We start from the raw sequence: 12,161 nt of genomic DNA on the forward strand, positions 1-12,161 counted from the left end.
AGAAGAGGCAGACGGACAATCCAAGTAGTCCTGCACTGTCAGTGCAGAGCCCGAGGTGGGGCTTGAACTCCTGAATGGTGAGACCATGACCTGAGCCAAGATCAAGAAGAGTCTGACACTTAACCAACTGAGCTACCCAGGCGCCCTGGGCATTTAATATTAACCTAAAACTATAATCTCTAATTTTTGTTTTAGACCCATTTATCTCTAAAAAGGACAAAGGCAATTGCTTAGGCTACTAAAGCACAATAAAAACAATTTTCCAGAGTACCTAAACTACCTTTGCTTTGATTCGATTCTCATCAAAAAAACCTCTTATCTATAACTTGATCTCTTAAGTGGACTTGCTGACCAGACGGGAGTGTCCTAGATAGATGAACCATTTTAGTTCGGGAGCCAGGCAGATGTCTCAGTACAAAGTAATTAAATGGGATTTTTGTTTGTCAGTCAATATCCTGGGAGTTTAGTTAGCCGGAATCAGTCCCTCAGAGGCTAATCAACTCTGAGTGAAATGAAATGATTAAGTTTCTGGAACTGCAAAGCTCAAGGACAAGCAGTGATGACTTCATCAAAGTACTGCCACTCCATGAACACTGGCTTAAGGAGCCTCTCTCTTGGACATCTTTAAAAGCTGTAACCTAAGTGAACTTAGAGATAATTTAATTCAATTCTCTTGTTTTACAGAAAAGGAGACTGAGTGCCAGCGTCTGGATGACAGTGCTAACTAACAGGAGACAACTGTGGAATCAGAAAAATGGTTTTCCCTCTTTTATACTACCTTACTTTCATCAGGAAAGGTAGCATCTAAAGATAAATTAGGTTGTGGAAGGCACACGTGTGCTGATTATGGAAAAGAGGTTATGTGAGCCAAGGGTATCATTAAAGGGGAAAAGGATGCTGGTGTTTACAGAGCACCTACTATGTGCTTTGCACTGTTTGAAGGACTCTCATGCTACTTATTTAGTCCTCAACACAACACTGCAAGGCTGCTAATGTTATTCTTGTTTTATAAATGAAGAAACAGAGCCTAGAAGAAATAAATTGCTACAGCTACTGGGAAGCAGATATGAAATTTAAACACCTGTCTATTTGATCTCCAAGCTCATAGCTTTAATTTTTTCCCGACCATATAGTTAGCCCTGGAGCATCAGAGCTGAGGAACTTCAACCATGTCTTCTTTTATGTTTTTTATAAGGGATGAACCCACATATTTGAGCTCTGACTACTGAAAACTGCCACAACATTTCTGCCAGGAATATATCGGTGCATAATTCCTTAATGCTTGCAAGAAGGTTATGACAATATCCTGTAATGATTTATCCTTAATTATAACCGTAGACTTCTAGGCTAATACAGGAAAATCCTACCTGCTGGTTTAGTTTCTTAAGTGGAATATTCTGTTCTAAATTTTCCTGTTAAAAACCCTAAACCTTGAAGTGGGTATGGGAAAGTCAGAGACTCAAAAATTATCTTGCAGAGGGAGTCTCCTTTTCCTACCCTTCAAAATCTCTTTTTCAAGAAGAGTAAACTGCGGCCATCAAAATGAGGAAGAAAGATGTCTAACTTCTAAATAAATCTCAAGGAGCGGTGTCAACTGAGGCAGGAGAGTCAGACAGCTGCCAAAAAGCAAGAGTAATAGCTTCTTTTGCTATACATCCTAATACTAAATCAAATGCTAACTCAAACTAACTTCAAATGATTTAAGAGAATTTGTCAGATTCCTTTGACCAATGAGTCTGAAAGGTTTTAATTTATTTATTTTTTTAGTTCATGGTCTTATTAAGTAACTTAAGCTACCAAAATGCATCAATTCTAGGCACTTAACCAAGAGACTGCCTGTGTGAAGTTTAAGTCAAAAACTGGGGCCTGAGTCTCAAATCCAACTCAGAGGTGTTTTACTTGGATCATACAGGATTTTATCTTCATGTGTGAGCCAACATTTTAAAAAGATGAAAAAAAAAATCACATTTAAAACATCCAGAGTTTGGGCTTCTCTTAAAAAAAGAAAAAAAGAAAAAGAAAAGGAAGATTTGGCAGCAATAGACTCACGTTTCCATATGGCCATAATCTGCTGAAGTTGTGCCCCTTTAGAGGGATGTGATCCCTAGTCCACAGTTACAGATGGCCCACCTTTCTCCTGTATTGACCTTTCCCATCCCTGGAGTCATCTGAGTTTGTGAGCCCTACTTAAGACCCCTCTCAACAAGGTGAGTACAGGAATTAAAGGGGGAAGAAAAAGGGGGAATGAAAAAATAGAAGACACAGCTCATATCACTTGGGAAAAATGTCAATGTAACAGACAGCAAAAAACAGTGTTTCTCACTCAGTTTAGTGTGCCACAGTACTTTGGGACACTAGATATGAACTGGCTCGTGACAGAAATTTTAAAGTGATGTAAAGCCTTCAGCATAAATGTTACTCAAATGAAGCACTTTTAGTATTCTGGCCCAAGGTTAAATTCTAGGTGAGTATTTCACAAGAACTCTTTTGTCTGATGTCAATTACAAAACAGCTCTTCAAATTCCTCTACCGCTTGTAATATTTATGCGGAGTTTATCCAGGAGAAAAAGAGGACATGGCTTGCTAGGTTTGTTTCTCTAACACTCAGCATATTCTTTCCAATAAGAGTCTTCTCTTTCTCTATCAATAACTATGGCTCATCTTGTGCTCAGATGCCAAAACACAATACTTGATCAGGATCAGAAATATGGTTTCAATATATGAACTAATGAAATGAGGTCTTCTCCACTAGTCCAAGTTATTCGGCTTGCTCCTTTACCAAGTTAGCTTTCAACAGTTTCAGATTTTTGCCCACTAGGTGGCGAGATAGCGAATTCAAGGTTTTAATTCAAGGAGCACCCTTCTTTAAAAGGGAGATTTCCTAAGCATCTTAGGAAATAACTTTCAGTCTACCCCTGCAACCTTGCCCTCCCCATCCTCTGCTCCTTCAAGGTCATTTCACCCTTCTCCCTCATAAACGATGGCACTTCTTTTGTAAATCAGTTATCTCGTTGTATTTTACAAAGAATGGGAGGCAAAGGAAAATTGCCAAGGACTCTGCCCAAGGTCACAGAAGAAAAGGCAAAATAAGGACATGGGACTTCCTAAGACTTGGCCCAGGGTTTGGGAGCCAGGAAACAGTGACCTTTGAACATCACTTCTGGTGTGCCAAAATTATTTGTGGAAGAATACTGTAAGGGGTATAAATTTAAAAGGAGGAAATAAGGGCCAATGTGTACATGTTCCATGGGGAAAGAGAACAAAGTCCTAAAATTTCTAAGGCGGGAAATGCACACAGCTAGGTCTGATGTGCTCCAGTGGGCACACAGGAGAGAGAAAGAAAAGGGGAAGGAGGGATAGGAATGGGCAGGAGGAGAGGCAGCTGAGAACAAGAATGCAAAATGAGAGGGGAAAGGGATCTGGTCTTAGGCAGGTGGGTGTACACACAGAAGAGTCAGACACACGTGTGAGTCTTTCCTACCATGAAGCCATACAGACACCATATCCCTAAATCACAGAAATCGAGACCCAAACAATATCCATAAAACAGAGGAGAAAAATGAGCACAGTTACACATACTTCCTCCTCTCCTCACCTGAGGGGGCTCACATGCACTCAAAAAGTGACATGTGTGCCCTCAAGGCAGCCCGGCATAATGGTTAAAAGCACAAACTCTGGAACCAGGCTAGCCCTACTGCCTGGGTTCTAAATGAAATCCTACCACTCACTAGTTGGCTGACCTTGAGCAAGTTACTTAACCCTATCTGTGCCTGTTTTCTCTTCTGCAAAATGATGTTATAGAACTAAATAAATTAAGTAAAATGCTGAGACTTTAAGTGAATTAAGAAAAACAAGTGCCTGGCACACAGTGTAAGTTAAATAAAACAACACATACACAGAGGAAACTCATATGCTCAAACTCCGAACGAGTTACAGTATAAAAACAAAGCATATTCTCTTAGCTACACATACATATTTTTGTAGAAGGAACAGTCACAAAAACTAAGGCATTCTAAAGCTTAGATAACTAGAGAGCTCACAAATCACTGGCCTAGAGGGAAAGAGAACTCAGTGGCAAGGTGGCTGGAAAAGAGTGGACTTGGGCAGGCACACATGGGACACCCACTACTTAAAAAGCCAATGACAAGTTTTTACTCCAGACTCTGGATGCTAGGCCTGGAAGGCTGGGACCACCGTGATGGAGGGTAGGCTCACAGAAACCGCAGTATGCTCAGACTGGCTAGGGTCCTCCGCTACTACTGAAACATGAGCATGGAAGTAGAATCAAGCTGCCTCCTTGCCTCTACTATTATATTTCTACTATGTCACCTCTTACGATCTGGTTTTTGATCCTAGCACTCTAGTGAAACTAACCTCCCTGGGACTTCCATTAACCAAGGGTCTTACCTCCATCTTACATGATGATATTTCTGCAGCATCTGATACCAAATGACAAGGCCAGGTGTGGGGAAATTCCCTTTTACCCTGGGCTGCCGCTCAGCTCTCCTCTGATCTTCCTAAGGATGACTTCACAGCCTCTTTCACAATTCATATCAATTCTTCTCCATTCTGTCTTAGAAATTTCTTCATGCTCCCTGCTACTGCCTCCGTTCAGGCTTTTGTTCTCTCCCCTGGGTTTCTGAAAGAGTCCTACACCTGGTCTTTTGCCTCCATCTCTGCACCCAACCCATCTTTCGTGCTGCTTCTAGAGTCACTTTCCCCCAAATGTGTGATCACAACATTCTCCTCCTTACAAACCTCCACAGAGGGACTTCCCACTCTCCATAATACAAAACTCAAACTTCACACATCAGATTCTTCACTATCTTGCTCCAATGTACCTCTATAGTTTCATTTCTCACCTCTCTGCTTTCCCACTCTCATCCACCCTGTACTTCTCACTGTTCCCCGAATATACTATATCCTGTCATGCTGTGCTGGGACGCACTTCCCGACTTTTTCTATCAGGAAAGTCCTTTTCTTCCTTCAAGACCCACCTTAACTGCCACCTCCTAAGGATGTCCTCATCAGCTTCCCTACACAAAGAGTTCTTCATTCTCTGAGTGCCTATAGCACTGTGACGAGCACCTCTTACAATACATGCCATCCAAAGCTGTAATTTATCTGCCAATGGTCTGACTTCCCATCAACCCCTGAGCACCTCAAAGACAGCGCCAATTGTTTTACTAATTTTAAAAAACTTTTGGACCCTGTACAGTACCTTGGACATGGTCTCTTACAATATATTGGTTGTATCAAACATAGCCCTTCCATAAGATAGGGAGTTCTAACAGTAAAAGTGTAAAGCATAACACAAGGAACAAATGGTACTGTTTCACAAAGCCTGTGGGTCTACTGTCAAGGGGAACAGACAGGTCTACTGCTCACCGCTGAATATCCTTGTTCTTCCACAAGGAGGCAGACTGAGCCTTGGGCACTCTTTCAATGAAATTCACCAGCTCTTCCATGAGAAGCCTGAGTTTAAAGAAAAAAGTGATGAGCACTCATAGAAAAATGAGAAAAACACCACATTCGTAACATGGTAGCCAAGACGAGTGGGCTTGTCTGCCTTTCCCCTCCCTAATCATTTTTCTGTTGCATATAAATTTGGACACCCATTCACATAAACCTGAACAGAAACCCAACCATCTCGTTGAACTTCCATGTTAGACATTTCGAACATAAATGATTTAATTCACCTTTAAAACAAGCCTGGCATGTATCTTATCTTTGGACACTGAAATATACAAGCCCATGGTTTAGCTCTCATTCTTAAGATCTCTGCCTTAATGGAACTAAAAATATGAAAGGAGGAAAAGCCAAATGACTGTGAAGTACCCGATTTTGGTGGCAGCAGGGGTAGGGTAGGATTGTTTTTTTAACGACAATATTAAGTGGAAATTTTACACTGGAAAAGCACGTTTTCTTGACATGCGTTTTGGGAATTTACAAAATTCCACATGGAAGAATACTCTTAAGAATTAATCCTAAAAGCCTAACTCAAGACTTGCAAAAGGACAGGTTCTGTGTGCAGATCATGAGATAGATTACCACAAAATCACAACAGAGGGGAACCTAAGAAATGCTTTACTCGAGTGGATCGATGATGCAATGTGCTCTGAGAAGTACATGGCAGAGACCTGTGAGAATCCTGGATGACTAGAGGATGACCAAAATGCGAGAAAAAGATTTTCAACATCTTGACTCCCCTTTCAGAACGGAGTAGAGAGGACCCATATTGACTCAAATCCTCTCCCAATCAACATAGAGATACGGTAGGCTGTAGTTTTACTAGCACTTGAACGTTGAACAACTTCATTTCATTTCCATCGATTTATTTATTCCCCATCCCATCTCCTTTCGTCTTCAAGGAGCAGCACTAGTTCTAGCACATTCAAAGATCTGGGACCCAGGCACATTATCGTTCTGGCTGGAGTTCCTGGAGAACAGTCTGGCGTGTCCTTCCTCATGCTTTAACCTTTTCAGAGTAGAGTCTGATGTTTTCAGCTTATCCTCTCATTATCAGTGATCCACCACCATGTGTTTGCCTTTCCTATAATGTCCCTTCCTCAGATCTCCAGGCTTCTCCTGTACACATGAAATGTTCTTTAACGTGAGCGGACACAAAAAACAAGGACACATTTGGTTTCTTTCTGGTAATTCCATCTTGTACTTTTGCAAGACACTGGAACCCGAAGCTAAGAGTCTGTATCAACACCTCGATCCTGTATTTTGAGTCTTGCTAGTTTCACTTTATACCATACTTGTTAGTCTGCTTCAACATAATTCTTTTTTCTGGGGTAGGTAATTTTCTTCAGGTGATTTTTCTCTCACTAAATGATGCTATAGGTACTGGCAGCAACCACTTGCATCGTGAAGGCTTGGGAGGGGCAGAGGAAGAGACAGCAGAGCATTCTCAGAGACAAAGGCAGGCTCCTTTTACTCCTTAGAGCTCTGAATTTCACCCTGTCACAAGTACAGTCAACTTAACCATCTAATTACTTATCCTGTTTTCTACAAGCTGTCTCCATTTACAGTCTGTGCTAAATCATACAGGGAGGAAATTCTGAAAGCAAAGTAATACGATCTCTTCTTTTCTTCAATAGGCTATGCTCCTTTCTCCTGAAGCTCTTTGCATTACATCTTTGTGACATCTTACTCAACGTTACCTCCCCTAATTAGGGTCATCTGCACAGAGGACCTGTCTCTGTGAAACCTTCTTCCACTCTTTGTTTCAAAAAACCAAACAAAAGACTGACACTACTTGCTGCATTAATCTTGAGGCAATTCCAATGAATGCTTGTTTTATTTGTGGAGAGTAGTCTACTCACACCAATTCTACTTCTGGGTTAGCTGCTCAGAAGGAAACACCAATCACTCTTGGCACAACATTCTGTTAAATGGTCACCAAGGAAGGAAGGAGTTCTTCAGCCACTTTCTGCTGGGAGAATAAATACTCTCACCTGCCAATCTGGACGGTGGGCTCTGTGGCATACACTGTGCCTGTGAAACCAGTGTGCTCAGTGATGTAGGGCAGTGCCATCATGCAGTGGTAGTTAGAGATGAGGATCACATCTACCGTAGACAGATCTATTAGCTCGGTCTGAAAAGAAAGGGGAGGGAATGATACATATCTGTTCAGGGCACATAGATCAACATGATGTGACTGAAAAATGATGCTGTCAGAATGCAGAGGAGTTGTTCTTGTACTACAGAATAATGATGCCTTTCACGCAACGCTTCTATTCCCTCATTTTAGGATGTTTCCTAATGTTGGCATTAAGTAGCAGGACAGGATGGCTAACAGCGAGAATGCAGCCAGTCAGTGCACCAGCAGCGCTCAGATTTTACCGAAATAGAGTTCTGAGTTAGGCAGATGAGGGGAAATGACAACAGGACGTCTCAGCAGCTGCTGCCTAGCACGTGCAACCAGGTACCGTGAAGCAGAAAGAGCATGACAGAAGCCGTGAGGGGAATGCGAATCTAATGCACCACTGCCATGGATTACTGGTGACAGAGGGAGCAGCTTAGGCACAAACTAGCCCTTCACAAGGCAAATGCAGGAGGAAACTTCTTTTTCTTCTAGAGGGAAATTTTGACCACTAGTGCTGGATATAGATCCAAAACAAATCTAGTGTCAGAATCACAAAAGGAAATTATACTGTCATATTCTGCCCTAGCCTTAACCTTAAATTTACCTTTTACTCCACTATTAAGGTCACATGAAAAGGGAAAGACAGGTTGGCAGGTGAGGGAAAATGCCACTCGTGTTTAGTAAACTTTATGAAAACTCTTTCAGCAGAAAGGAATGTTTCCCCATATATTTAAGTCCTACTTGTCCTTTAAAGCTTAATTCACTTCCTCTGTTAAACCTTCCTGATTTGCCCAGATGAAAAAAACACAATTCTTTCTCAGAATTACCAAGGCATTTTCTGGAAGCCCTCTTTTTTTTTTTTTTTTTAAAGTTTATTTATTATGGGGCGGGGGAGAGAGAGAGAGTGAGTGAGTGAAAGTGAGTGAGTGAGTTTGGGAGGGCAGAGAGACAGAGGGAGAGAATCCCAAGAAGATTCTGCACTATCCCCCTGATGTGGGGCTTGAACTCACAAACTGTGAGATGATGACCTGAGCCAAAGCTGGATGCTCAACCAACTGAGCCACCCAGGTGTCTCTATGTAGATGCCCCTCTTATGACTGTTGCCATTCTGTAAAACAGCTCCTCAAAGCACCACTTTGTCCCTCCAATATTAAATGTCTCTGAGGGTAAGAATCCTGTGTGACTCATCTCTGTTCCCTCCCAGTTGTGGTAACCAAGTGCAAAACAGGCCTAGGTGCACTGCTATTGGAGGAATGCATCATTAGAACTGGCACTTTCTATGGGAAAAGTGAATTGCGATTATTCAGAGACATTGTCTCAATCACTAAAGTTACCTCTGAGAAATTGTATGGTGTACTAACGACAGCATAGGGTAAGTCAAGGAAGTGTTTTAGTTGGGAGAATGGGTTGTTGAGCTATTATGTCTCCCACAGAGAAGAAGTAAGAACAAAGAGCTCTGTGCCATCTTACAAATAATAGAGACAGTTTGCCATTTTGGCTGTGGGTATTTTCTGGTTGAATGGCTTTACATACAAAGTAAGTTAATTTAATAAAGCTGCCAAGAGGTAATCAGCTCCTGAGGACAGCATGTAGATTAGAGGTCAGAAGTTACTCACTGCTAGGGCAATGGCAATCTGTGTGAATAAAATGCCTAATGACAGTAACAGCTAATTTACACCACCCTTAACTCCATGTGTGCATTGCACTTCCAGGACAATATCCTCATAAGGAAGGGTCATGTAACATTCCAATAGTTCTATTCCCTACTACCTCTCTAGAACCATTCTTAAACAAATAAGAAAATTAAGACATAATCGCAGTGACAGATCCAGAAGAAAACAAGGGAATGCGTGGGTGGCTCAATCAGTTAAGTGTCTGACTCTTGATTTCGGTTCAGGTCATGATCTCACAGTTTGTGGGATTGAGCCCTGTGTCAGGCTCTGTGCTGGCACTGTGGAGCCTGCTTGGGATTCTTTCTCTCCCTTTCTCTCTGCCCTTCCCCAGCACCGCCCCCCCGCCCAAATAAATAAATAAACTTAAAAAAAAAAAACTTTAGAAAACAAGAAAACAACGGCTGAAACAACAAGAAAGCTCAAAATCATCTCCTTTCCCTCTTGCACAGAGAAACTGGGTGAGTTTGAAATTTCTCTTTAATATGTAAGAGTCAGCCCACAGAGTCTAGAATGATTAGAAATTTGGTAAGGACAGCTAGAAGAAAAAAATATATGTATACATATATATTCTGTCTGTATATATATCAAGGGTGCCTACATAAGCATTTTTCCTGAGAAATAAATTTAACATCCAAACCATGTTTATATACTCGCATTTATGTTTTTGTTTACATTCTTTCACTCAAAATCCAATAAAGATTATTTTAATTTTAAACTTGTTGTATATAGACATTGGGGTTCTATAGACCATGAATTGGGTCAAACACTCATAATTTATTGGTTTCTTACTATATTGCCCTAGACTTTATACTCCGTCTACAGTGTGGACTTAGGCAGATACAAAAATATTTAAGGTAGTTGCACTAGATTTTAAATTCCAGGAAGACTGGGATTAGCTCACCTATAAGTTTCTGAAGACTGCACTGGAATAAGTATATCTGTCCTGATTCTGTGACTCTCCTATTTTCTCCCAATCATACAATGCCCTGCCTCTACCTTAAAATAGTGACTATTACTAACTTGACACAAACTACAAGACAATACAAGCTGAAAAAACTTACATAGCTCTAGAAGCCTAAATATATCAATAATCCTTTAGCCAAGCAAAAGGTGAACTGTGAAATAGTAATTTTTAAAAAATGTTTATTTAAAACATTTAAATGAGAGAGACAGAGCATGAGCAGGGGAGGGGCAGAGAGAGAGGGAGACACAGAATCCAAAGCAGGTCCAACCTCTGAGCTATCAGCACAGAGCCTGACACAGGGCTCAAACTCATGGACCGTGAGATCATGACTTGAGCTGAAGTCGGACACTTAACTGACTGAGCCAACCAGGTGCCCAAAATACGAATTGTTTAATTCCAATTTCTAATTGATTAGTACTCCATGGAGCAGGTCCGAAAGTCATCAGAACACCAATTCATAAATTCTACACTGTGGTCCATAAACTAAGGTTGCTGCAGTCAGTGCCATATGTAGCAAGCTGAAAATAAATGCAGCACCTGGGATTAGGAATCTCTGAACAGATGGGGACCTGCCCCACCAATTCCTAAATGACAAATGAAGGTGACAAAAGATTTGAATAGCAGTTAGGAAGAGCTCAGGATTCTTGGCAACTCTTTACCTTCACTGTTTCTCTTACTACTTTATCTCAAACTTGTTCCCTTGTCTGCCACCTTCAGTTACCAATCTTGCTCCACAACTCCAAAAGGGCACATACACATACTTCAACGAGAGAAAACAAGTTTATCTACAGAATATCAAAGAAGGTGTTAAAATGGAAAGAGACGGAGAAAGAGTACAAAAATAAGGGAAATAGTACTTCAAATTTTCTTCTGGCACTGAATTGTGACAGTATTTTCTAGAGGCACCATAATCCACTGGGTACATGGAAAGAACGGGATGGTAGCTTCTCACTGATTTCCTTAGGAACCTGGGACTAGCTACTGGCCTCCCTATACTTTGTCTGTTGAGAATGCCATCTAGACCGCTCTAGAGATCAGGACTCTGTCAACTGAGATCACTTAGCTGCATTTAAAGTGAATGGGGTAGGGGCACGCCTGGGTGGCTCAGTTGGTTAAGTGTCCGACTTCGGCTCAGGTCATGATCTCATGGTTCCTGAGTTTGAGTCACGTGTTGGGCTCTGTGCTGACAGCTTGGAGCCTGGAGCCTCCTTCGGGTTCTCTGTCCCTCTCTCTCTAACCCTCTGCCGCTCGCCTCTCTGTCTCTCTCTCAAAAATAAATAAAAACAAGGAAACAAAAAATTAAAATGAATGGAAACTGTCCTTTGTTTTCTTTAAAATGATAAAACTGACCCCAAACTCTTAAAACAAGTGTCACTGTGATAATAATATGTAAGTGAATAGGTATCCGTGGCTCAATTCAGAATCTGTGAATTTCAAGCAATATTTGATATTACAGTTTACTGTATTGGTTGAATAACAGCAATTCCCAATTACCCACTGTAAGCAAGACTACAAACAGTATGGCTAATCTAAGACACAGGGATATAATTACAAAACTGAAAGGCTTGAGTTATTTCTGTATCATGCTCAGAACTATGCCCTGGTACAAGTGTCAGTGGGGATTATAGAAAGAGCTAGGAATACAAAAAGGAGAGTTAAATTTCTTACAGATAATATAAAAGGCTCCTAAATGATTATATTTTAGTTGCATGATAATGTGCCTGGAATAATAGATTCATTTCATTTTGAAAACAGAAAGCTAAGCCCCTTAAGATTATTTCTTGACTTCCATTTTGAGAGATGACAAGATATGCTTTGTTTCTACAATAAGAATCACTTTCATCTTACCTCTGGCAAGCAGAATTCAGGCACAGAATCCACAAATACATGACCTGAGCACTCTTTTAATTCCTAAAAGAAACCAAAAGGA

General features: G+C 41.0%; 1 protein-coding gene across 3 annotated transcripts in view; it reads right to left on the reverse strand.

Annotated features, from left to right (window-relative positions):
• The window catches only part of INTS9 (integrator complex subunit 9), a 102,215-nt gene that overhangs the window by 46,367 nt on the left and 43,687 nt on the right, over positions 1 to 12,161 (reverse strand). For all 3 annotated transcript variants that reach the window (XM_040467822.1, XM_040467734.1, XM_040467895.1), the window contains exons 4-6: positions 12,080 to 12,142; positions 7,464 to 7,603; positions 5,389 to 5,475 (exon numbers count right to left, since the gene is read on the reverse strand). In XM_040467822.1, the coding sequence (XP_040323756.1) occupies positions 5,389 to 5,475; positions 7,464 to 7,603; positions 12,080 to 12,142 (290 nt within the window). The remainder of the gene's footprint in view (positions 1 to 5,388; positions 5,476 to 7,463; positions 7,604 to 12,079; positions 12,143 to 12,161) is intronic.

This window comes from Herpailurus yagouaroundi, unplaced genomic scaffold (assembly GCF_014898765.1).
Source record: "Herpailurus yagouaroundi ecotype Mexico unplaced genomic scaffold, PumYag 28, whole genome shotgun sequence".
NCBI classification, from domain to species: Eukaryota; Metazoa; Chordata; class Mammalia; order Carnivora; family Felidae; genus Herpailurus; species Herpailurus yagouaroundi.